Source organism: Dromaius novaehollandiae, chromosome Z, assembly GCF_036370855.1.
Source record: "Dromaius novaehollandiae isolate bDroNov1 chromosome Z, bDroNov1.hap1, whole genome shotgun sequence".
NCBI classification, from domain to species: Eukaryota; Metazoa; Chordata; class Aves; order Casuariiformes; family Dromaiidae; genus Dromaius; species Dromaius novaehollandiae.
In genome coordinates this window covers 82,568,735-82,594,584 of record NC_088132.1, presented here as the reverse complement: position 1 = coordinate 82,594,584, position 25,850 = coordinate 82,568,735, and the positions used below count along the sequence as shown (strand labels likewise).

Genomic DNA, 25,850 nt, shown 5'->3' with positions numbered 1-25,850 from the left:
AGCCCTCTTGCTGGCCCTCAAGATGATCTTGCTGACAGTGATGAGTTGCGAGACCTCAGCAAAACGCAAGGGGCTGTTTGCATGGCAGGGGTAAGGCTTGTACGGACAACTGTGGTCAAGTCCTGCCGTTTAAGGTTGTTGAAATGCTTGGCATGAGAAGATCATTCTTTAGAGTAGTGCCTGTGAAGTGCGTGGCTTCAGCTGCTGGTAGCAGTGGCGATTTTCTCCTTTAAGTTTTTAATGATTTGTAATGTTAAGCTATTAGTGTAAGTCACAGCCTTAGCTAGTAGCAGGTGCTAAGGCAACTGCTGCAGTCGCACTTGGCGTGCGTCGTGGCCGCGGTCTGCTTCTTGGAGATGAAGGGAAAGAAATTCATGGCTGTGATGGAACCGCCAAGCTTGTAGACCGGAGGAGGTGGTCCAGGATCCCGCAGAGCAAGGCAACGTGGCTTTAGCTGGTCTTAGCCTTTCGCTGTGCGTTAAGTCCCACAGCCCTGTGTTTGCTGCAGGCTACGAGTGATTTGCTGTGATTTGGGCACGTGTCTGAGCCCTGAATCAGCCAGGCTGGGGATAGAGCACCAGGTTCCTGCCTCTTCTCTCGTCGTGCGCCGTGAACTCTCTGTAGCTCCTCAAAATAACAAGCGTTTGGTTTTTAAACCCACAAAATCTGAAGATACTTCAGAGCTGGAACTTGGGAATGTTCCAGCATCGCCGGCTGCATGAATTGCTCTCGAGAGCGAGTTGTCGCCCCAGCTCTCGCCGCAGATGGATGTGCCTCTAATTCACGGCTCTCCTCCTCCAGGCACGGGTTTCCTACAGCGAGAGCAAAGGGAGACTTTAAAGCTCCGTCCCTGGTGTTCCCTTGCTGTGATTTATCCGTTTCATTTTGATTTGAGTGTGCTCTTTGTTAGGAGCTTTTGCTCGGAATTTAAGCCGTGGGAAAATCCGTGATATTTGTTTGCTTTGGCTGCATAGGAATTGCTTTTCTGAAGTTATGGCTCAGGCATTGCTTAGCCCTTCTTCTCAGACCTTCTGAAAAGTCAAGCTTTGCACAATGGAGACTTAAATATACACTTTCCTTACTAGTTTCATTTTCTTTCTCCATAGCTGTACTGGAGCTTATTGCCTCGCTGTCAAAGCATCACACTTTCATGAAGATGCGGAGATAAGAATTTCCCTTTCCCTTTTCCTCCCCATCCCCTTTTTTCCAAGCATCATATTAAAAAAATCAATCAAAATGAAGCCCTCCAAAGCATGGACTAATGTAGCTTTGTGTTTGGTCTTTAACGTATCTGTGCATTTCTCTGTTCTAAGGTATTGTGCTTGTTGCCATCAATCCCTACGAGCAGCTGCCAATCTACGAACAAGATGTCATCTACGCCTACAGCGGCCAAAACATGGGGGACATGGATCCTCACATCTTCGCGGTGGCTGAAGAAGCCTATAAGCAGATGGCCAGGTGAGTGGGCGCTCGGTGAACGCCGTCTGCCTGGAGCTGTCGGCCCACGCGCCGGAGGTGGGCAAATGCACGATGAAAGGGAGGTCATGGACAACAGGGTGGGACATCTAGACTTTCATCTCTGAGAATATGCTGTCTTCTGTGATGTAGCCCTATGTGTTAGGAAAAAAGAAAAAGGAGAGAGAAAAAAAAAAGCAGATATGTACTGTATATGGACCTGGAGGTATTTATGGGTCGTCTTGCCTGGTCCTTCTTGCTGGTTCCTTCTGCTGGTTGCAATGATCTCTTTTATAACCTAGCTTTGCTGTCTCCGCCGCAGAACAGCGAGCGCTCCAAGCCGCACAAGCATCTTTCCAAGTGGTTTTTACTTGTTTTCTGGGGAGTCTGGCTGTGTTCCCCCCTCCTAGATCTGAATTTGATTCGTTATATGCGCTAGGCAGGAGCTTTGAGAATGACGTTATCATTGGAGGCAATGGTTCTTGCAACGTTTTATTTCGGGGTGTAGAAAGAACATGTCTGGGCTGGCTTAGCTCCTCGTTTTGGTCCCTTGTGGTGCATTAAGGCAAAGTACACTGCTAGCATAAAGCCTGCCTTAAATCCACAAAAACAGGGGAAGCGGTGGGTTTGGATGCCGTTGGGAGAGAAAGCTGAAGGCTGTTGTGCTGGGGATCGTTGCATGCTAGTTGTCTGGACTCGCGCTTTATTTTAACCGAGCAGTGACTTGTACTGACCAGGGTGAATTCCCCTCAATGAGAGTTTCCCCAGTGCAGGTGGGAAAATCCAGCAAGTGAAACGCTCTTGCCGCACAGCAGATTGCTTGGACACTATCTCCGGCGCTGAACAAAAAGGCGCTGAGTAAATAGCGTGCCGGAGGCCCTGGGAGATCGCGGCCGCGCCAACTCGCTTGCGGCATGGCGTTGCACGAGCTTCGGGTTTGAGAACGAGGAACTTCATGTTCGTGCATTTACATGTGCGTGCACGATAATATTTTTGCAGCTCGGGTGGCAGAGCAGGGCTTAAATTGGCGCGTGCTGAGCTGCTCCCGTGGGATCGGACACCGCGTTGGGGTGATAAATCCTGCGGAAAAGGCCTCGCCGAAGTGGTGCTTGCCGGAGGGTCTGGGGCCGCACGCGGACAGCCGGGCTTTGCCGACTCTCGGCAGCTCGGAGGGCAGAGCTTTGCGGACCTGAGCGTCGAGATAAGGCAGAGGGCAGGGTGCGACGCCGTTTTGATAAGGCAAATTGCAAGGATATAATCAGGAAGCGTGAAGTCACCCGAAATAGCTCCGCTCTGGTGCAAAAGGCAGGATCTGCTGATTGTTTCTGTTTGTTTTCTTCTGGCTTTATTAGTGTATATAAGTGCCGCGGGCGGGCTGGGCTGCGCAGCGTAGAGCTACGCCTGATCCCGCCTGGGGCAAAGCTGGGGGTGAAGCCTCTGAGCGCTTGCCGTGGGCCTCAACTGAGGCTGCCGGGACGTGCCCGCGTTAGGCTTAATAAAATGCAAAATTGAGCAGCGCTGAGTGGGATGATGCAGTGGAGCGGGGCTGTGTGCCGCCGGCCGAGTCCCAGGGGCTGCTGGTCGGAGCAGGGAGAGGGTCTCCCGCGGGCAGCGACTGCCCCTCCAAAACAGTGGCTGCTTGCGGGCTCTTCCCTTGGTCACTTCACCGAGCACTGCCATCACTCCGCTCAGGGGTGAACGCTCTGGCACACCTCTGCTGTGGATGTGTGTGGAGGATTTCCTTTGCTTCTGGCTTTTGGTTTGAAAATGAACCCAAACTGATCTACTCATGCACTAGCTTAAGCAATCCAATTTCTCACGCTCTCTGGGGTGGGGGGGCTGGTGAATGTAAATTAAAACATACCAAAAAAAGTACAAAGTGGCTTTTTACAGTCATCCGCTGGCGTTAAACCGGCACAGGCTCAGCTGGCCCTGTTGCACCTCATTTGCGGCGCGCGTTACAGCTGGAAAACAGCAGTGCCGAAACCGCGTGCGCCTCGAAGTGGTACTCGCAGCACCTCTAATCCCCGGGCTGCTTTACGGATGCTAATCCTCCGAACGCCCTCAAGAAGTAGGTTAAACATGATGACGGGCGTCGAGCCGTCCTGCGACGCGGGAATCGGTGTCACGGCGGGGATTAGTGCTCGAGTGGCCCCTCGTAGCCCCCGGGGCTCTGCCCGCGGTTGCTTGCGGTACCGCGCTCCGGAGCAGCGGCGTTTCTAGCGCGGGGTTTTGGTCATCGAGGTGTCGTTCAGTTGTCGGCTTAAAGCTGCTGCTCCCGCTGGTGATTTCCTTAGGAGAAGGGTATCAGCGTGACTTGGGAAAATCTCTGCAGCCTTTGTTTGATCTGGATTTTGAGCAGCGTCTGCTTGGAGACGTTGGCCAATGCTTCCGCGTGCCTCCGGCGCTGCTGCGGAGGAGGAGAGCATCGGCCGGCGCGTTTTCAAGGGTATTTCATTGGAAAAGAAACACGTGAACATGCTGGTGTCTGACTGCATGAGCTGTAAGCAGTGTTTGCTGTGGTTTTCGTCGCGTAATTATCCGCTAGGCTCGGTGTCCTTTGGAGAACAGCGGTGCTTTAGAAAAGAAAAGCCAGAGGGAGAGAGGAACCACTGGGGATATCACGGACACGGCGGTTTGTGGCCAGACCTGATCTGCGCTGCGACCGCACCTAATAGCTGGCACGGAAGAGTTACAGCAGAGGTGACAACGGGCATGGAGAGGTCTTAATTATCAGTCTTGATAAAGAAAACTCAGCTGATGCTGTTTGCATGCAGCTCGCAGCCTTAGCAGTATTTGCATATGCAAACGGCGAGCGATGCAAACGGCAAGCGTTGCTCACGCCTTTGCAAATATTAACACTTCCCGGCAGAAACAATTTTTTAAGCTACATTAACGATCACACCTATACTGAGCTTTCCCCAGGAAGCGCGGGGCCGGGAGGTCCCGTGTCAGCGAGGAACGCTGGGAGTCGCTCCCTGAAAAACCTGCATGCTGCTGGGGATCGGCTCAGTGGGAAGCGGGTGCAAGTTGTGTTTTGCACCCAAATATTATGCTTGGCTTAATTATTTTGGAAGAAAACGCAGTCACCTTGAGCTTGGACGAAATTGCGATATACGTGCTCGATTGCGGAGGGTGCGCGGGGCAGCTGGGGGGAGCGATCTCACGGCAGCTTCGGGGATGCCCTGGCTGCACCGGCTTGCGTTTCATTATCATGATGCCGATGCACCCGTCTCCTTTATTAGCAGATTCGGTACCTGCACAAAGGGAGACGAGGCTGTGCGTTTTTCCATGGCTGGGCCCTTGTGGAAATCTGTTTTGTTTTGCAAAACTTGGGAAGCTGAAGAAATTTCCCTTTAGTGGTTTCTACCAGAAATTGGTTTTATGCTCATTATCCTCTTGCTTCTTCCTCCTGAGCCTTTCCTCCACCCAAAAAGAAGCAAAATCCTCCTGAAAATACCTTTCCCACTTTCGAAAATATGGCAAGGGATGTGTACATATATATGTATGTATGTATGTATGTTATAACGAAGAGGTGTCAGAGCGCAAGGTTGCACGTTCTGGGTGTCCCGAAAGCAACCGTGCTTCGTGGGGGGCTTCGTCCCCCTCCAAAGGAGCTGGGTGACATTTGGGGACGTGCAGCGCTTCCTTGCTCCCTTTGGGGTTTTGCCTGTTACGGGATGTTTTGCAATTGTGTGTTATTCACCTTTCCTTTGGTAGAGTCTAGAGTGAATTCGGCATCCATAAGGCTAAAAGAAGTGAGGGAGACATGTGAGCATGGAGGGTTATTGCACGGTGCAAACGATTAAAGAGAAAACAGATCAACTCACGGCAGCTTTTCTCCTCCTCCGCCCCAGGGACGAGAAGAACCAGTCCATCATCGTGAGCGGCGAGTCGGGCGCTGGCAAGACCGTCTCCGCCAAGTACGCCATGCGCTTCTTCGCCACCGTCGGGGGCTCCGCCAGCGAGACCAACATCGAAGCCAAAGTCCTTGCCTCGAGCCCCATTATGGAGGTAAAGTCCGCCCGGGCAACCTGCATCGTTCCCTTCACCCGGCTTGCAGTGGTCTCCGTTTCTTCCCCACTCGTCGCTAAAAGAGCGAGCCGCGCAGGCTGGTGAGCCAGCCCCATTTTCCAGCCTCGGAGCGACTCCGAGAGGTCTGAAAACACGGAAACCTGCTGGTAGCTTCATTGCTAGCTTATCTGCTTCATCTTCCTGCTCTTGCCACCTTGTAGCACGTTCTCCTCTTTTGTGCCTTTCGTATGCATAAAATAAGGGGGAAAAAAGAGGCTGTTTGGTTAATCTGTTCCGAATATTTCAACGTGGCCCTGTTTTTTGGTACTTGTCTGTGGCTGTTATAAAGCATACAGTAAAAACACTTTACAGTGTAAAGTATACAACTGCATGTTTTTTTCCTTTTGCAAATATAAAGGGAAGGGAAAGCTCCCTTCCAGCTCCTCCACGCTGTGGGTAGATGGTAAGTGTTCGAGTGCCTAAATCCCATTTTTCCACCAGACCTTGGAGTCCAAGGACTCTTGCTTGCAAAATATTCAAGTCCGTATGGAAATAAGACGTGGGTTTCTTCAAGGTGAGATAAGCCCATCATGCTTCAGCACTTCCTTTTTTTAAAGGCGGGCTGTACCAGTGTGGCTCTAACTGAGCGTAGCATCGTCCTTTCTGGGCTTAGCCTGTAGATGGGCTTCCTAGCGCAGCACCTCTTTGGTGTGCCTCTTTCTCAGCACCTTGTGAGGGAACGGGGAACGCTTAAGAGCATGCAAGGAACAACCATGATGTGATAGGAGCCCGTAATGTTATTGCCATCTTGCTTTCTTTTTTCCTGCATTTGTTTCTGGATGTAATTTCTAACTATTTTGGGCCAGGGAAGCTGTCTTTGTTGGAAAGAGCCGAGAACATGGCCAATGCACGACCCGGTTTGCAAAGCAAGCCAAAGGCGGTCTGGTTGGTTAGTCTAAGGTCTGGTTGGTTAGTCCAAGGTTAGTCTTATCTTGCCTGCATCCATGTAGGGATCTGGAAGGAAGGCTCGTGTTCACCCTCTTCTGTCCTTTCTTGATGGCTTCTCTCTTCCACTTTGAGAGGTGCCAAGTGTTTTTCCTGTACAGCCGTTCCTGCTGCTGCCTCCGCTGTGCCTGGAGCGAAGCACGAGCCTGCAGCTGATTGTCCCTTTCCCACGTTCCCTCCGGCAGAGCCGCCGGTGTTGACAGTGTTGCTGTTTCTCCGTCCCTCCAGCTCAGGTGCCAGCAGTGGAGATTTTCATGGTGCTGCCTGAAGCTGGGACTCTCGGGGATTATGTCTTAATGGCAGATTTTTAATTCAGCAGAGCTTGGCTTTGGAAGAGATTGGAATTAGTGAACTGTTTGTCGTCAGCCAGACGTACAGGGATAAATCCTCCCAATACATACGAATATCTGCGTGCCTCTGGGGAGATACTCTTTGCCCAAATCTCTCCTCCCAGCATGTGTGCATCATGGGGAGTGCCAGCAGCCAAGCTTGGTGGGGTATCAAATCTGCTTGGGTCGGGTTAATCCGTTGGGATGTTGATGACCTGCTTATTGAAAGCATGGTGTTTCCGGAATTTCTATGGAAGAAAAATCCATGGAAGCAGTATTCATACAGTAATGGTGTCCTCTCCAATGTTGTGTGGCTGCTCCGCTGTCGTCAGGGCTCAGGTTCTGCCTTCGCCCATCTGAGACGGGGGTTTTCTCCAGTCCTCCCATAACTATTTATGTGACAGTGATTTATTTATTTATTTGGCTAAAGAAAGCCAAATCTCTGTTTTGGAGCTGATGTACAAACCCAGAAAAAGGGCTTTCTTTTTAATGTTTAATTCTGTTTCATGCAGGCAATTGGAAATGCTAAAACAACAAGGAATGACAACAGCAGCCGCTTTGGGAAATACATTCAGATCGGCTTCGATAAAAGATACCATATCATTGGTGCCAACATGAGGACCTATCTGTTGGAAAAATCAAGAGTTGTGTTCCAGGTGAGGAGATGTGCTTTTTTTTCTTTCTTTCTTTCTGGCTCTCTGCTTTTGGAATTTAATAGTCTGGGTCTTTTCTTTGGATTAGAAGAAAAATCCCCTTGCTGAAGAAAATATTGCTTTGGAGTCTAAATTAAACTCTGAGATATAAGCGGGATCACTTTTTGCTGGTGTTTTTTAACTCTTCCTGAAGTATTTGGTATTTCATGTAATTCCTTCTTTCAAATGCATAAGTTACCTGAGCTCTGTAGTTTTGTAGATAACCCCGTGTGTTGGGTCAAGTGCATCTGAGAAGCTGGTCTGGTTTTGCCCCAACTCATCTGTCCAGCAGCCACCCTGTAACTTGGTTATACAGGATTAATGCAAGACATCACTTCCCGGCTTGTATTACTGCTGGCAGATGCATCGTGTAACATTCGTAAATGTGTCAGTCCTGCTGATAATCTCATGCTTTCTCATATCGAAGGTCAAGGCAGAACTTAAAACAGGCTGATCTGTCTCCTAGCAGCACAGTTATCCTTTAAAAAGAAACACATGGGTGAATAACAAACATGTTCCCTGCCGTGTAGGTGGGCCAAAATGCGAATATGTAAGGTTGAGGCTCTATGGCTTTGTGCATTAAATTCAAAATGCACGGCAGCATGCTGGTGTTTAAGGACTCCTTGCACACTCTGAAGCAAGCTGTAGCTTTCCTGGTGGATCAAGCTTCTTTTTTCGTATGGTGGGACTCGCTCCTTTGCAGTTTTTCCTGATGATCCCCACAACAGGCTGGATGATCATTTTATTGAGCTTGTTTCAGAGGAATGAGCATCTATTGGACATGCTAACTGGCCTCCCTGACTTGGATTTAGGTTGTTCCCTCCATTAATTTGTGTCTCACCCGTCAGGCGGAGGACGAGAGGAACTACCACATCTTCTATCAGCTTTGTGCCTCAGCAAGTCTTCCAGAATTTAAAGACCTTGCACTAAGTAAGTACTCCTGCGTCCCCGGGGGCCGAGAGACGCGCTGGCGTGCTGCTGGTTATGGTGGCAACTGGAAAACGTAGTGGCGTTGGAAATGTATTTCATTGCATAGATCGCGTGCGCCGGCTCGGTGCGAAGGCGGATGGCCTTGAAGGGCTTGTTTGTGCTGGTGATGCCCATGTATCTCAAGAGCCTCTTAGCTGAGGCTTGTTGCACCAACGCGTGGAGAAGTTTGTGTTGTGGTAGGCAGTGCTGCTGGGTTTCTGCAGATGTGAAGCCCAGGAGGGGTTGCGGCCCATTGCGTGAGGTTGTCCGTGGTTGGGGAGGAGGAGAAGCCTTACGTTTTTGTAGAAACTGCCTGCACAAACGCTGAGAAACAACATGCTGTGGTAGGTGCTAAGAGGTGGAGGTAGACCGTGGGTTCACTTCGTGTGAAATTGCGTGAAGATCGCTATTTTAAAGCATGACTGGAGGTTGACCTGGTCAGTCTTTTGGCAGGAGCAGTTTTGTCCTTTGACTCTATTTTCCTTTTAGTTTTGCTGTCATTGGTTAATTCCTGGGATGCCTCCTGATTCTGGGTTTTTCCAGGATTTGTAGCAAACCTCTGTACGGCACTTGAATAAGCACTTGCGCCTGGGGTTGCAGAGAAGTGGTGTAATGAATTTTTGATCTTGACTATTTGCTGTTGCCTAAAAAGAGAAGTGAGGCTTAAAACGTGCTTCTAGGTGTTTAAAAAGATGCACGAGCCCGTTAAAGTGACCAAGGCAAATGGGCAGTCGTTCCCTCACAAAAACAGGATTTCCACATTCCCTGTCTGGCTGGTCGTTCCCTCTGCAGAGAGGGTCTGTCCTCTGCCTTCCTGGGGAGTTTTGGGGGGGAAGAGTATCGGTGCAGAAGCTACTGATGCTCCTGAGGATGCGTTTTCCTATCGCGGTTTTGATCTTAGTGCTCTTTCGGGAGTCCATAGTTGGCTCCTGTGACCCAGCTTTTTGAGCTGTCTATATGTCTTGAGTGGTTTTTGCAGGAACTTGTGTTTAAAACTTGTGATGTTTTGATTTGTCGTTGCTTATAACTTACTAATAATAACTCAGAAGCGTTATAATTACATTTCTGACCTCTTGAGGTCTCTTCCAACGTGCATTTTTCTGTGATCCTTATTGAATAAATTCCTCACCACCTACTGGGGCAGCTTAATGCATCCACGGTGCGTAAGACATGTAGATCAGGGTTCCTGAAGGGCACCTTTCCAGCTTGCTTTATTTTTTTAATATGGACACACTGTGGACCTCCAAGGTAGGCTAACGGGGCATCGGCAGATGCTAGTAGCTGGTTTCAGGACCTGAGAGAGCTAGGTTTTGGGGTGAACATTTATCCCTGGTACAGTAAGGCATTCCTTGTCTGTGCCCATTTGGAGCACATAAGCTCACACGTCTAGAAGAAAACCCAAGTTTTACTCTTACGATAAAATGAGAGGACGATGCTATGGGTGTTGGTGTTACGAGGGTGAAACCTGTTGAGCTGGCAACCCAGAGGTGAGACCTCCCTTGTGTTTGCTTCATCTCCTGCCAGGGATCTCCTATGGTTTGCTTCCATTTTTCTTTTCTGGCCTTTTGTAGTACTTTCAGATGCTCCCGTGCTAGGGCCGGGACACACCAAGGGACCGCGGTCCCACAATTTTCCCACAATTTTGTATTTGTTTGGAGTAGAAGATTCAAATTCAGACTTAAAAATAGCTCTAGACTAGCTACAGTCTTGTCAATAATGATTATAAAGTATTGTTTTTGAGTTTTATGAAAATCCAAAATGTTTTGTATCGCTAGAAATATCGACATTATCATGAAAAAGCTTGGGTGAGGTGTGTGAGTTGTTAGCATGGAAATCTTTCCACATTTTTGCTAATGTGTTTTGCAGATTGGGCAGAAATAAGCGTGCAAGGACTAAGCAATTTGCTAGGAAACAATATTAAATCAGTGGAGAGACCTTTGGTTACTGGGTAATTCTCAACTAATGACTTTCTGGGTGACCTTAGGCATGTTGGGGGCATTTGCCAAGTGCCTGTAAACCTTTGAAATGGAAGCACTCCTGGTTTTGTTCTGTTTTCTTATGGGGAAGGTGTGAGCCCTAATGAGATTAGGGTCATACAATACTTATCACCCCCTTGGCTGATTAAGTGAAGTAGAGGATGTCTCTTTTCCTGGTGGGCATCTTCACTGGTTTATAAGTGCTGCAAAATAATAGACCTCTCATGGTGGCTTCCCAGCTGCGGTTGCAGAGCCAGTGACGTAACCATGTGTTTGGTCCCCGTTGCAAGTTCACGCAACCCAAAATGCCACCGCTGGGCCCTAAGAGCACCTCCAAGAATCTCTATCGGTGGGTTACCTGGCTCGTTTTAATGAGAATATCCTGAGTAAGGCTGTTGTCTGCTGGCATCCTAAAATAAGAAATAAATGGCTTTAACTGAAACTGAAATGAATTGATGTGGTAGAACTCCAGCTGTGCGACCACCTTTCTTTCCTTGGGGAGCATGTGGATCCGTGGAGATTTAAGTTCTCCTAAGCCTGACTTGTGAAAAGCGTGGTTTCTGCTAGTAGTGACTGCTCATATTGAAGGCTGAGAGAGTTCCTTGTCTCCCAATGCGTCATCCAGGACATCTTTACGCTCCTATGACTGCGGCTTTCAGCTTCAGCATCCGAAGGGAGAATGCGTAATGGCAGCAGCTGGCGGCACAGGAGGTGGTGGGACTGGTGGTGAGGCCACGAGGCATTTCCCTGGAGGGGAAGCTGCCTTGGCTCGTTTCAGCTCAAAATGTCGTGGTGCCAGTGCCCGTGGCCATCAGCTGTGCTTTCCCGTGGCGCTCCCTTGTTCACTGTATCATGGCAAGCACGAATATGTGCTCAGACCGCTTTTTTGCTTGATGCTGAGCTGGTGCATTTAGTTAAAACAAAACCATTGGAAAAAGAAGCAATCCTGTCAAAATTAAAGCTGTCTTTTTTGCGTTTCACAATCGTCACCTTGCAGCGACTTGGAAATACCTCCCTGAGCTTTGTTCCTGGCTGTTGCAATCTGCTCTGCTGCGGTGCTTTGCGTACGGCTTGTGGGGCCATGTCCTCCAGCTTGGTGGCCTGGTTTCTGGTGGCACCGGGCTGTCCAGAGCTGCCTGGACCAGAGATGGCAATTCCCAGGCTCAGAGCGGTTTTGTTCTCGGGTGAACCCTGCTCTGCACCGACTTGTTCAGTTAATAGCGTTGGGCGTTTTGTGCATGTGCGCGTACATACGTGCAATTCACTTTTTCTTTTAAGGGTTTCCTTGTTACGAACTTTGCATCAGGTTCCCTCGTTTATGCCTCAAGAGGGCTAGCTGGAACCCAAGCTTGCTTCCTCATGTGAGCTCTCCCTCACCTACGTGTCAACCGTGACTTGACAAGCGTTACGCAACGCAGGGAGTATCTTGGTGTAAAAAGCCACCTCTCAAACTGAGAGCAGGACGTATATTTTCCATCCCCAAAGTTGCTTCTCCTTTGGGTCCTGCACGTAGGAGGAATTGTTGTTCTGTACTCTATTGCAAAATCCTGGAAATCAAGCAGGAGCTTTAGCCTTGAGTCCTGCAAAGCGAACCCGTAAGCAGCAGTTTTTGGCCTTCGTCGTGGGGATGGGGTGAAGAGCGGCGCTGGATGCTCCTACCAACGCGTGGGTGAGCTCAGGAGCTGGTTTGTGTCCTGCAGAGGGTTTTGGACACGGGCTGGTCGTGGGGATGTGCCAGCACCGCTGTGCCAGGCTGCTCCTGGGTGAGACATCCAAGTGGTTTCCTTCTGTGCTGTAACTACCGCTAGGACCGGGGCAGGTCTTGAGGATCAAAGCCTTAAGCGTCTTTTCCTTCACTTTCTTTGAATATGAAATTCCTGTCGATTCCAGCAGTGCAGGAAACGTGCTGAAAAGTTTAAACGAGGAAGCAGATGTGTGCTTTAAGCCATGGGCGTCCACGCGCTGCGCGGAGCCCTTTCCCACTGCGGCATCCAACTTGAGGACGTCCGAGCGACAGCACGAAGCAATAAAATGCTTAACGGGTAGCAGTGACTCACCTGCATGGCTACTAAAATCATTGTACCCCTATTGAAAGACCAATGTTGAAGTAGTTTATAACAGAGAGGGCTGTGAGCCGTGCCCCAGGTGCACGACGGCCCGAGGGAGCGATGCCTTGGCGTCTGCTGCGCGGGGCTCTGCGTCGGAGCAGCAGCAAATCGGTGCTTGAAATTGGGCTTCAAATCAGCAGCGTCCTCCAAAAGGAGCCACTTTGCAGCCTCGGTTATTTGAGATATTTAAGGTCAGGTTGGGCAAAGCCCCCCCGAACTGGGATCATTCGGAGCCGGGATGGCAGTCGGCTCGCTGACCCCAATCCGGGTTTTCTGTCCCCGGTTTCCGACGCTTTGGCAACGAGCGGAGTTTGGGTAGCAACACCCCTCGATCCCAGGGGAATATATGCTTAAAAAAGAATTAAATGTTTTTCTCGCGGCTTGAAAGTGCAGTTAATGTAAAAGCCTGTGGGGGGGCTGCGAAGGGAGAGGCAACGTAAGTCAGAAAAGCGCAGACTGCAGTGATTTGAAAGGTTACCAGCAGCCTGATGTGGACTGCGTGGTTTTTCCTCATTATGTTCATTATACTTTGGGGGGAAAAAATGTTTTTGTGCATGTTAAAATCTTCCCGGAGTCCCTGCTATGTATGTGTGCATAAAAGCTGCCTGCTAAACTTCATTTTTATATAAATCCATGCACGCACACTTTATGCATATATATGCAAACATGTATGTGTGTATATATAAACGTGTGTATATACATATACACATATTTAAAAAAAAAAAAAATATATATATATATATATTCATATGTATATGTAAGGTTTAGCAGGTAGCTTATGAACCAGACCAAGGCTTCGATGCGGTGGGATGGATGGAGAGTTTTGCATCTGGCTCGGGCAGCGACTCGCCGTTTGGCGTGATGTTAGCGTTGTGCCGGCTCGCTGACGCGTTCGTTCTGCTCTCTCCTCCCCCAGCGTGTGCCGAAGACTTCTTCTACGCTTCGCAGGGAGGCGACGTGTCCATCGAGGGTGTGGATGATGCCGAGGACCTGGAGAAGACCAGGCACGCCTTCGCCCTGCTCGGTAAGGGCTCTCGCGCGGGCTCCCGGGATGGAGCCTCTCGCAAACGGCTTCGGTGTTTTGCTGAACAGCAGCAACGAGGAGCCGAGTCCAGGGATTTTATCCCAGGGATAAAAGCATCATGGTGGATACGAAGATCTCCCGTGGTGGCCTTGGCTGTCGCTTCTGCGCAACGGTGTTTGCTGAGGCTCTTCTGGAAGCCCGCACGCCAGCACGGAAATTAAGCCAAACGCTGGGGACGGGGGTTTGAAAACCACGGTTGGCGTCGTGCCGTGCAAATCGGGTCTTGCTTGTTCCCGCAGGAGTGAAGGAGTCCCACCAGACCACCATCTTCAGGATAATCGCTGCCATTCTGCACCTGGGCAACCTGGACATCCAAGCCGAACGCGATGGAGATGCCTGTAGCATATCGGTAGGTCACCGGCAAGGGTGGGAGAAGCTGCCTGTGCAATTTAGTGTTCTCCCGGCTGGTTTGGATGCCTCGTGCTTCACAAGACCTCAGCACGTATCCGTAGGGAATCCTTTTCCTCCTGTTTCCCTCTGCTTTTGGTTGGGAACCCATCAAGCGTTACTTCCCGGCCGACTCGTTTCTCCCCCCTGGGAAACAGCGCCCTGTTCCTCATCGCTAGCTTGCCTGTGAGCAGCACGATTCCTTCCTCGCTTTAAAAAGAGCCACAAATATCACGTACTGCCTTGAGCCCCAGCTTGGCTTTAGCTTTTTCTGTTTTCTTGGCCACCCTTAGCGTGTAAAGTGCTGGGGGACCAGTGACTCCCAGCAGCAGAAGGTGTTAATTTTCCCCAACCACCTTTGCTGCAGACCCAGCTGGCAAATCTTCCAGTGCCACCAGCATGTAGGTCCAGCAGGGAGGGGGGGATTTAAGGAAAAATAGGCAGAATGGTGGGGTTTTTTGTTTGTTTTGGGTTTTTTTGTTGCTGGAGACTGGTGCTGAAATGAGTGAGGCCGCTTTCGGGAATGCGGCCATCAGGTGTTTGAAGGAGAACTGCACAGATCGATGCACGACTGCAAAGTACTGCACTTAATTAGTAGGAATAAATAAGACCAAAGATGCCTTAGCAGTCATTTCCCTGTTTCCGTGTGTTTGTTCAGGGGGAAAAAAAATAGTGATTATATGGCAAATACTGTCCTATCAATTACTGTTGCATCCCAGACTGGATCGTTTATTCCTAATTAAAATATTAAAATGGGTTCGGCACACACTCCTAGTGTTACCCTTGAGATAATGCAGCGTGCAATCAGTTGGATGCTGGGGGTAATTTGCTTGATATTTGGCAACGTGGATATGTAACGCTGGTCTGCTCCAGAAACGTTGAGTTCTGTAATGGAGTTCACATTGTTTAATTACCTTCAAATTTAATTGCGTGGTATTAAATCAATCCTGTGAGGACTTTGAATCCATGGTCAAAAATGTATTAGAGCAACAAAGCACCCTGGAGGACTCTGAAAATGCATTTTTCTCCCTATTCCCAAGCCCATCCCCTTTTCCACACAAATACATGTCTAGTTGGAAACAACTTATTTCCTTTTGATGTTATTACACTGGCAAAAGGGAGACTGATTTCTCCTTGTCCGAAAGAAGGTGCCTGCTCCCTTAATGCAGTAGACTCGAGAGTCCCTCCTCTAAGGTTGTATGAGGGAAAAAAATACGCTGAAGAAAACTGAAGTTCGCTTTTCATTTTATCGATTACGTGAAACGCAGCCCCTTCTGATAACACGCACTTTGCAGCTCGGTTAATCAAAACAGGTGGAGTTATGCTGTAGAAGGGGAACTATGATGGCATGCTGTCTTTGTGTTCAGCTTCTGTTGGTCTTGGTCTGCTTCTGCTTGGTGTTGAAAATAGCAGTTCTGGAGCAAAGACGCCAGAGAGCTGAACCTGTCCCTTGGTGGCTTTAGATGCCTCCTACGGTGGAGGTTGTAGCTGCGGCATCTTGGCCATCCTGGTCATCTTGTCACGCGAGCTGAGGTGGGAAGGGTTTTGGGGAATGCCCCTGGGAGAGGAGCACGTCCTCCAGGAGTACACGGTCTCACCATGGGAGCAGGAGCAAAGCCACCAGGGCTGTTTCCCGGTGACGCTTACCATACAGATCTACTCTTTTTTGAAGACTGAGATGTTAAAGATAGCCGGGGCATAGCAAAGCCATGCAGCATCGCTGCTCAGTGTCAGGTGTGAGCCATTTCACCCATTTCCCTGGACACTGGTGGGGTTGGATGGCAGCAGCGGGAAGGGGAGCCGTTTTTGATGTGCCCTGCAAGCGTGGGAGAGCGCCTGCCGAGCTCATTTCTCGTTGTGCCCCTCGCAGAGCGCGGACGAGCACCTGAACACCTTCTGCGGCTTGCTGGGTGTGGAGCACAGCCAGATGCAGCACTGGCTCTGCCACCGGAAGCTGGTCACCACGGCCGAGACCTACGTGAAGAGCATGTCCCTTCAGCAGGTGCTCAACGCCAGGGACGCCCTGGCCAAGCACATCTACGCCCAGCTCTTCAACTGGATCGTGCAGCACATCAACAAAGCCCTGCACACCACCGTCAAGCAGCACTCCTTCATCGGGGTGCTCGATATCTACGGGTAGGGATGCTCCTGCTTTTAAGGTGGTTATGGGAGACCTCTTCGAGTTGTTTCACCCTTCTAGCAGAGCGCCCTTGATCTCCCAAAGTGTCTGCGTTGAGCTAAACGTGCAGCTGTCCCTGATGGCTTCTGGTGGGGGTGGGAATGATGGAAAGGGCGACCTTCTGACATGGGCTGGGGAAAGGCTCCTCACCCCCTGCAAACGGGGGCCAGACCTGCCCCAGACCTTCAAACACAAACATGAATTTTCTTAGTCTAAAGCATCTTCCGTTGTCAGAATTGTTTATCCGCACAAACATGACTATTCCCACTCCCTTTTCTGGAGAAGAGGAAAGAGGCCTCCTGGTGTGGGGATTTCTCCCTCCCTCTACACCATATCTTTCCTGTCTCTTTTGGGAGCAAGGAAAAGGGAGAAGTGGGACAGTAGGGACTGTCCATGCTCCCTCAATATATCAATATACTCACTTGTTCCTGTTTCAGGGGAGGCGAGGTGGGATGGACCAGTTGCAGCTGCTCTGGGACCTGCTCCTGGAGCTAGTGCAGTTGCTGTGCTTTCTCAATCCCAGATCATGCGTAGGTGCAAATTCCTTGTAAAGGTCTATCAGATGTAGGTAAATGTGAAGTTCAGAATGAAATCCTGCCTAAGCAGCTCTGGGTCAGCTGCAGAAAGCTTTTACAGCTGTAATACCCGCTCAGTTACTGGGATTGGATCTCAATGCTTGCTCGTGCACACAGCCTCCCATGGGGTTTCTGCAAGCCCCGGCTGTTGGGCTGTTGGTTGTAGCATCCCATTGAATAGCAACAGCCGCTGGTTCAGTGTTGGTGCATCGGTGTAGTCCTGCTGGCTCACCTCCATCAGCAGCTGCTGCCACGCAGCAAGGTTTCCTGGAAAACTCTTGTCAAGTATAGTAGGAATATGATCCTGTTTGGGTTGGGATCCCAACGGGACAGCTTGGGATGGTGAGGCTGCTGGCAGAGCTTTGCATGTGTCCAGACTTTCCGAGGGAGATGGCCCAGGACCTGGAAGATCTTCAGTCACCAGCTGGAGTTGGCACAGTCTGGGTGGTTGGAAAGGAGGGGGAGATGGAGAAGCTGTTTCAGCCGGTGTCCCTGCCGGCTGGGACGCGGCAAGCCAAGCTTGGAGCCGGAGCTGCGTGGCTGCAGTGGGGTGGTGTAGGTAGGGGGATGCCCAAACTGGGGAACGGGATGCGCTCTTTCAGCAGAAACTAAAAGGAGGCTCGAGAACAGCGCTCATCATGAGAGATTAAGCTGGGCATGAGAACCTGTTAGCGTGGCACAAAAATCCCTCCTAGGCACAGGTCTCCTCTGCCTATCGCATCAAGCACGTCAGCCAGCAGATAGCGTTACCCCTCGGGTCCCGCGGTGTGAGCTGGAGTGAAATCAGCCTGTGCTCAGGCCCGCTAATAATAATTAGCAAGAATGATTGTTAGCAATAATAATAAATAACGATATACCAGAGAGACGTGGGGTGCTTGCAACCCTGAGCCTCTGCGGTCCTAGCAAGCAGTCTGCATCCCAAACGTGGGTTATGTGGGAATGGGAATGAATTCTGCCAAATCCTGAACTTTTTCCAAATGTCTGTTGTTGCCCCTTTTCCTCTCGGAGGGCAGCTAAGCTAGATGGACCAGGAGCTGGAGCATGGCCGGTGTGGGCACTGCCCAGGGCGGTGGAGGAGGGTTGTCTCCATATGGAGGGTTCGTATAGAGCAGATGCAAGCCGTGGACTTGGAGGCTCTGGGTTTCCAGTACTCGGCATCCATAACCTTGTGTTAGTTTTGGGGGTGAGAGCATGCAGCATTAAAAGCCGCGATGTGTTTATGACCCTGCATCATTTATTATAGTTGCAATGTTAAAGAGGGCCGGAATAGGTGACCTCTGCGTTGGGATTGGCGTTGTTGCAGAGCAAATGTTATCGGCCCTCTCGCCTGAGGGGTGAGAAGCAGCACCTCAAAGGCTTATAGCATTGAATTGCAATAAATAATAATTGAATAACTTGAATCAATTATTAGCAAAAATAAATAATTGAAGGTATTGAGCTGCATTCCTTTGCATAAAACATAGTTTACTCCATTGCAGCACTCGGTGCTTGGTGCTGGTGGTCGACGCTTGGGACGTGTCTGTAAGCTGTTTCTGGTCGCTGTGTGTTTTGGCCTGCTCTGTTCAGTGCAAAGGAGTCACGGGTCACTTCTCGCGGGCAATTCGGTAGCTCCTTATGATTCTTTTGAAGAGCAAATTCCTGCAGACGTTTCTGCTTTCGGCAGGGACGGTTTGTTTTCATTCCTCCGCTGTTTGCAGCGTGAAAGGGCGTGTGAACGCCAGGGTAGCCAGCCGCGCGCTGGACTTACTTATGATCTTTAAATATTTTAGTATAAGCCCTGGCGCCGCAGCAGATTTGGGATCTGCCAGTCACGCAGCAGAATAAGGAGAAAAGACAAAATGGGGCAAATAACTGTGCAAAAATATGAATGGACTTAAATACAGAGCTGTATCCGGCGGGAGGGGACGGGTGGGTGAGTCGTGTGTTTTCTTGCACCAAGATATAGGGGAATGCTTTGAAACTATTTGAAAGAAAACGGCCGTTTATTTGCTTTTCCCACTAGGATATTGTCTTAGCACCTTCTCGGAGTGGGAAACAAACTGCTCTCCCAATTAGCAGATAGCGTGGGTATAGTTCCCTTAATTAGCAAGTTCTCATCGTCTCCCTCGGAGCCGACTCCTTGCAGTGGCCGATTAGAAAAAGCAACATTTTGATGCTCGAAAGCAAAGCTTTCCTTTTCGTATTACTTCCCAGGTATTTACTGATGTGGCTCTGTGATTAACTGGAAGCTTCTCCTGTGTTTTTCTCCCTTCCTGGGTCTGAGAGAGGAAAAACTAGCTTAAATTTGGTGGATGCCTGCGTTTTGTTTCTGGGGGGATGCAGTCCGAGAGGGTCCATAAGTCATAGCACGTCCCTAAAGTGTAAAAACTGCAAAACATGGTAACAGCCAGGTGGTAACCAGAAAGTACTAAAAACACTGATTTGGGGAGGGAAAAAAACGCTTCATTTGTTTAGTGCCATGAGACTGTTCTTATAGCACCCAGGGGCTCCTGGAGCACCCATTGCCCAACCAAAGTGCCGTGCGCTTCTTGTTGCAGCAGCTTATTCATTTGGTGGAGGGGACTTTGCCACCTCTTTCCTTAGTTTAATCCTTATAGTCATTTGTCAGAAGACTTTCTATTTTTTAATTTTTTTTTTCCTCCCCTTTCCCCAACTATGCCTTAAAACTAGTACTATTAATGGCTGGGGTAAAGAGCCAGCCCTGGTGCCCGTGCCTGTCCCTGCAGCCCCATCGCCCCGCTGGGCTCGCCCCGGGCTGTCCCCGTCCAAGCTGTGTCCCCTGGGGGAAAGGGGGTCATGCTGGCACCGGCCCCAAAGTCCCTTCAGGGAGCACGTTGGAACTGGAGCTAAAGGCACCGTTTCTGCCTCTGCTTTCGGCAAGTCACTTGCTCGCGCGCATCTGGTTTTTCTGCTTTCGGGGATGCAGTGCAGAGGCTGTAATTATGAATTTTTCTTTTTCTGCTCTACTGCATTGCATTTAAAAAAATGTTTTCTTTTTTGAAAAAAAGGCAGCTAGTGTTTGACCATCGCCTTTGCAGTGAATATATGTGCCCTTAATATTTAATAATATTTTTCTGCAAGAGGGGTTGTTACATTTCTTGTCTCAGACAGCACTACGGTCTAATGTGCAAGCCAAGTCTAATGTGCAAGCAGCTACGGTTGCACTAAATATCTGATTTGTGCTTATCAGAACAGACCTTTCGAATCCCTTGAGTCGTGGAAAGGAGAGATACAAATCTGGGGTACGAGGAATAAAGCGTGGATCTGGGATGGAAGGAATTTAATGAGATTGAATAACTGATGTTTCCTGTCACGTAGATGACACCATCGCAGAGTGAAGTAGATTTTTTAGAAGCGGCAGCCCTTAATGCTGATTTATTCATCGCTTTGCAGGTTCGAAACTTTTGAAGTAAATAGCTTTGAACAGTTTTGTATCAACTACGCCAACGAAAAGCTCCAGCAGCAGTTCAACTCGGTAAGGTCAACTTGGAAACGTGCCATAAAGCTTAGAAAACTCATCAAGGCCGGATTATTGCGTGTCCGCTGTGCCCTTAACGGCACCGGTCTGCAGCCTGGCCAGGTCTCGTGGCCGGCATGAACGCCGTCCTTGCGATACCGTCTCTCCCGGGCAAGGCTTGCGCACTAAGTGCTCAGGCCAAGTTGGAAGTGGCACTTGGTTTATTTATGAAATTGATCCTGGAAGCAGGTTTGCAAATGGTTTATGCAAAGGCCACTAGTGCTTTTGAGCGAGGCAGAAGTTTGCCAGCTTTGGTTTGCACGGTTTCGTTCCTAAACCGAGCTGAACCTGGCGGCGGCTGTGCCGAGTCCTGGTTTTCCTTGTGCGATAAAGCACGAGTGAAAACTTGCTGATTAAGGGTGGCTTAAACCTCAGCGGCCAAAATTCGGGGTTAAATGGCTGGACTGTACATGCTCCTTTTTCACTTTGACACATGACACAATAAATTCTTCTATTTTATTAGGTATAAGCGCTTACCTGGGCTGAAAATGAAATCATTAAGGGGTCATCTTCTGCTCTTGTTGCAGGCAGGGAGAGGCTTGCTATTGATTTCAGAATTTGAGGGAGAATCTGTTAAATTGGAGCAGCTAAGTACTGCAGGGGAGTTTGGCACTTTGACACTCTATCATATGCCTGGTGCAAACGTTTGCGCTATCTCTAATACATCATATCACTGCTTGTAAAAATGAAAAGTAAATGATGGGCTATATTTGCACTATGCATATCTTTCTTACGATGTCCAACTATCGCTTCTGAAGCTTATAAACTTGAACTCGGAGATGACATGTTTGAAGAGATTTTAAAAAGCCATCTTTTGAAGAAAAAAAGTGCACTTGAAAAATCTTTTTTTAATATGCTTAGAGTATCTCAGAAATAGCCAAAGACAATTTATCTGCCTGGGGATAGGTCTGAGAGATATAAGCCATAGGAAGAAGACTTTTTTTTTTTTTTCCTGTTACTATTTTTAGAAAAGTAAGAATCTGCAATAGAGATGTTCGCCAATCGGTTATGGTACTGATGGCGATCTCTCTTGTAGGAAGATCACGCGGTTTGCAAAGCGGTGCTCGATGTGGCCTGGCTTTGCGCTAGTGAACCCACCGTGGGTCCCTCGTTTAATCAGTGGAGCCCCGAGGGGGAGAGGGGATTTTTAGTAGCCCCAGATGTATCTCATGGCCCTTCAGAACATGGCTTTCGCTTAGATGCAGTGACACCTTCAATAGTTTTTTAGTGAAAATCATTTAAAGACTTTTTTTTTTTTTGGTCCCATGGTTTCCTAGTGTAACGCTCTTACTTTCCTTGCCAGAAGCTAGACTCTGTAAGCGACAAAGCCTGTACAAAGCACATAAAGTTTCTGTCACTTCTTGACCTACTGCTGGAAAACCATACGTGTGCTAATGAGTAAGCGGGGCTGACCCTTGGGCAGCTTCGAAGCTCAGGTCGGTAACTGTGCTGTTTTTCTCATCTCAGCACGTGTTCAAGCTGGAACAAGAGGAGTATATGAAGGAAGAAATCCCGTGGACTCTCATAGACTTCTATGATAACCAGCCCTGCATAGACCTTATAGAAGCAAAACTTGGTATCTTGGACTTGCTGGATGAAGAGTGCAAGGTAAAGAAAACCTCTTGCCTTTTTGGTGGCATTTTAGTTTTTCTGAAAGGTTAAAGAATGGGTTGTCCTTCAGCACGCGGACCTTTGGCTGTAGTAACTCATACAAGGGTGAAGGACATGTGTTGCTTGGCTGCTCAGGGCTAGGGCGGGCTGTTGGCTGTTGCTTTGCTTCACGACCATTGAGAGCCTCTTTGGCAGAAGTTTGCTACCACTTTATAAACTGGGAATCCTGTTTGTACCATGTAATGCCAGAGCTCATGTTTCTGGCCTGGCTGCACTTACGGATAGCTCGTGCTTGTGACTTTCAGTTCCTTCAACGTGATCCAGGAGCTGGCATCCCTCCCTGCCTCAGCCCTTGTTTTGTCCCAAGGGAAAACCAAATCTTTCTGCTAGAATTATTTGGGGTGAAGTCAACTTTGTTTAGTGTAAAGTCTTCAGACATTGGAATTTATGTGTCTATGGCACTCGGCATATGGAAAAAGTGTGCCTGGGAGGGTCTTCTGGTTGGTTAACCGTGCCGTGTCGAGCTGTGCCACGGGCCTGGAGTGAGAAACGCGTCTCCTTGGGGAATGGCTGCGTTCTGGAGCGGTGAAAATCAGGCCTGGGCTGTGATGAGTAATGAGGGAACCAACCATGCTATGAGGATTTGCTGCAGCTGATGACAAACTCATGTTGACTTCAGTCCATAGTTTTGCAGAGGACCGAAGTCAGATGTCCCCTTGGCTCCTTTGGTGTAGAGAAACAGGAGCTAGTGATGACCTTCTGTAGAAGTGTCCTCACGTGTATCGGCTTCACGTTTAGTAACTAATCCAGCATTCTTTTGTTGGGGTTTGGAATCAGGTCCTCCCTTTGCTTTTGTTGGTCTGTAGTTCTGAAACCATAGAGACAGAGGGTCTGGGTTTCTTTGGGGGTTTTTTAGTTGTTTTTTCTTAATTAAAGGTCAGACAAATTATATTAAAAAACTTGAGGATATTTTAAAATATATATTGTTTTATTTTATTTTATTTGTTAAGGCAAGTGTGTGATTTTGGTACGGTAGATTGTGATGCTTACCACCTGTCTCTCATACCAGCTTAAATTAATTCGGGCTTACAAGTTTGCAAGAAATGCCAGAACTCCATGGGAATCCAGAAGGGAGGTTGAACTCTTTGTTGTTCGGTCATAAATTACCAAACGCATCTAGGAACAAGATGTGCTAGGTGGGAGATTCTTCTGGGAAGCTGCGACACCTGGTCTTTGGCATGGGGAGTAAGGGAAAGGCAAGAGCCTTTAGGTATGGCTGTGACAGTGGAGGAAGGATTTTCAATCCCTTTGACATAAAAATACCAGCATGCATTAGCTAGAAGTTGATGTTGGGCAAATTCGACTGTGAAATAAGCCTTTTTAATGCTGAGAACAGCTTAGTGGGAAGAGACAGATGACCACCTTCCCACTGGATGCAGTTGCCTAGTGGAGGCACGTATGTTGAGCTGGGGAGGGCTGCATTTGTTTTGCTCCCAGCAGTTCCTCGGGCCGGTTTGGTGATGGCATGCTCAACAAGTTGTTGTCTTTTTGGGAAGACTCTCTGTTGAGTCTTAGATATGTTTTGGGGCAGGAAACATCTTGCTGGTTTGGGATGGCTTTGAGGGTTTGTGGGAAAACGCCGGAGGGGTGAAGCATGGGGTGGTACATGGACACAGGTGAGGAAGGGGTCTCACCGCTGAATGGCCAAGGTCATCAGAGGGGCCCAAGTGGTCTTTGTTGGCCTGCTGAGACCCATGGGCTTTGAACAAACCCAGTGGCCCAAGGGCAGGCGTGTCATGTTGCATCAGACGGAAAGGTTTGGGATTCATTATTTAGACTTGGGTCCCTGCTGGGGTTTAACGAGACGTGTGACCTGTCCTTGTCTGTGAAAGGAAGGTGACCTGTTAAGTGACTACTCTCTGCAGCGTGACAGTCACCAGATGCAGCCTGTCTTCAGCCTGCAGGTCCTGCACGGGCTCTGCCCGTGGCCGAGGAAAGCGCCTACAAGAATTGCAGTTGAGGTCCTCTAGAGGCTCAGCTAGCAGGGACAGCTGAAAGCATGGACACACTGGAGAAACAGCTTCAGCCTTCGTCCTAGCTTGTCTCATCCTGTCTGTTACAGTTTCTGAACGTAACTTAAAAATGAGAGCAAATTAAACATAATTTAACATCCCTAAAATAGCATCTTACCCAGCGCTGGCTCAGGAGGAAGACAGAAATTTTTGCTCGATATTTGGCCCCGTTTCATTTCGTCTCTGCACCATTAAGCCTGTTAAGTTCTTCAAGCTTGAGGCAGCTCCTAGGTACTGAGAGGACCAGAAGGAAAGTTTCCCTGGTGACACAATGTCTGATAACTCCCTTTGCTCCTCTTGAAAGTGCCCGGTGCTGGTTGCTCCTGGTGACGGGATGTTGCATTAGATGGAGCACTGCTCTCATCTAGGAGACAATTCTTCTCCTGGAAAATAATGACAACGTGCACTGTGTAACAGCGTGGAGAAGGGAAACTTGGCTGTAAATCTCTCTCTAACTGTTAATACTTTTTAATCCGTGCTTTTTTGCCCAAGAAACTGGAGCATGGGAGCTGTCACCCCACATCAGGTGCCAATTGTCTCTGTCACTGGGGAATGTTGTGATTAGTCACCTGCTCCTTTATGAGCCCTCAAATTGGCTCTTTTGTAGTAACCTGCAAGCAGGCTTCAGTGTTATGAAAATTTCAGCAAGCCTGGCAGGTAAAAGCACCGGTGTCTGCGTGGAAACCTTCACACCCACGTTGCTGGTGGAGGTCCTTCCCCCGTCAAGGTGGCTCTGCGGGCCCCCTTGCCGGTGGTGGTGGATTTTCTTTTTTTTATTTTTAATGGGAGGTTGGGGGCGTTCTGGATATGTTGAAGCCGTTTGGCTAACAGAGGTCATAGACCTTCAGTGCTTAATGAGCGTCTTGCCGCAGAATTTAGAGAAGAAGGGGACCAGACAGGGCAGAAATGAGAATCGGCAATGAAAGAGAGCTTTTGAATAGAAACTGGAGTTTGAAGGACTAAAGCTGTCTCTTAAAAGCAAACCATAAAACCTGTAGCTCTGAGAGAAGAGGGCATTAGGATCTGTTTTATATTCTTTGGGTTTAACTAGACAGCTTTCAGGTCTTTGGAGTTAAGAGCCGTCATAGAGTTGTTGAGGCTGGAGGGGGCCTCATTTGCTCCAGCCTCCCATTACATCCCTGATTTGCACAAGGAGCCTTATAATCTTTGTGGGACTGTGACCCTGCGCCTTCTGCCAAGTTTCCTTGGAGTCCTCAAAGGACCTTGTCACGGCCTTCCCCGTTTCCCACACTGGAGGATCACCTACCTGGATCTAGGGCTTCTAGGACCTCTTGGCTTTGCTTTGGCCTAAAAAGAGGCCAGAGGAACAGGAAGGGTGACGTCCCATCAACAGAAAATGGCCTTGCAGCAGCCTTGTGAGCCAAGGCTACTGGACAAACTGATGAGCCTTGAAGTGGAGAGAAGGGAGAGAGGCATCTAGGAGGACCTCCCTCCCTGCCCGTGAGCTGTGAAGTGTGGAGGGAGTCATTGTGCAGCCGACAGTGATGGTGGGAAATAATCTGGGGTAAGAGCAGAGCTTTCAAGGAGAGACTAGTATAAAGCCCATCAGCAGAGATGGACAGTAAAGAGAGTGATGGTCTTCCAAAAATCCAGTCCTGGCAAGTTGGAAGGTAACGTAGAAGATGTGCTTGGATATCTGGGGTACAAAGAGGCTTTTGAGTGTGCTTGGTCTTGTTGTAGAAGGTAAAGAATGACTTTGGCAATGGAGTCTGCAGAGTTTCCCAGAGGACACTGAAGGTGGAGGGAATACGTGAAGAGCGGCTCCAGCACTCTGCAGAGGAGGAGCTAGACTGGGCTGGTGTTCAGGAGACTGAAATCACCCTTGAAGGAACTCAAAAATTCCTTAAGAAATGTAG

General features: G+C 49.0%; 1 protein-coding gene across 1 annotated transcript in view; it reads left to right on the top strand.

The window, feature by feature from the left end:
- LOC135325110 (unconventional myosin-Vb-like) overlaps positions 1-25,850 on the top strand; it is a 119,626-nt gene that overhangs the window by 23,657 nt on the left and 70,119 nt on the right. Inside the window, exons 4-12 of the mRNA XM_064502657.1 lie at positions 1,314-1,458; positions 5,313-5,469; positions 7,316-7,459; positions 8,344-8,425; positions 13,465-13,572; positions 13,872-13,981; positions 15,890-16,155; positions 20,167-20,248; positions 21,758-21,898. Coding sequence (XP_064358727.1) covers positions 1,314-1,458; positions 5,313-5,469; positions 7,316-7,459; positions 8,344-8,425; positions 13,465-13,572; positions 13,872-13,981; positions 15,890-16,155; positions 20,167-20,248; positions 21,758-21,898 — 1,235 coding nt within the window. The remainder of the gene's footprint in view (positions 1-1,313; positions 1,459-5,312; positions 5,470-7,315; positions 7,460-8,343; positions 8,426-13,464; positions 13,573-13,871; positions 13,982-15,889; positions 16,156-20,166; positions 20,249-21,757; positions 21,899-25,850) is intronic.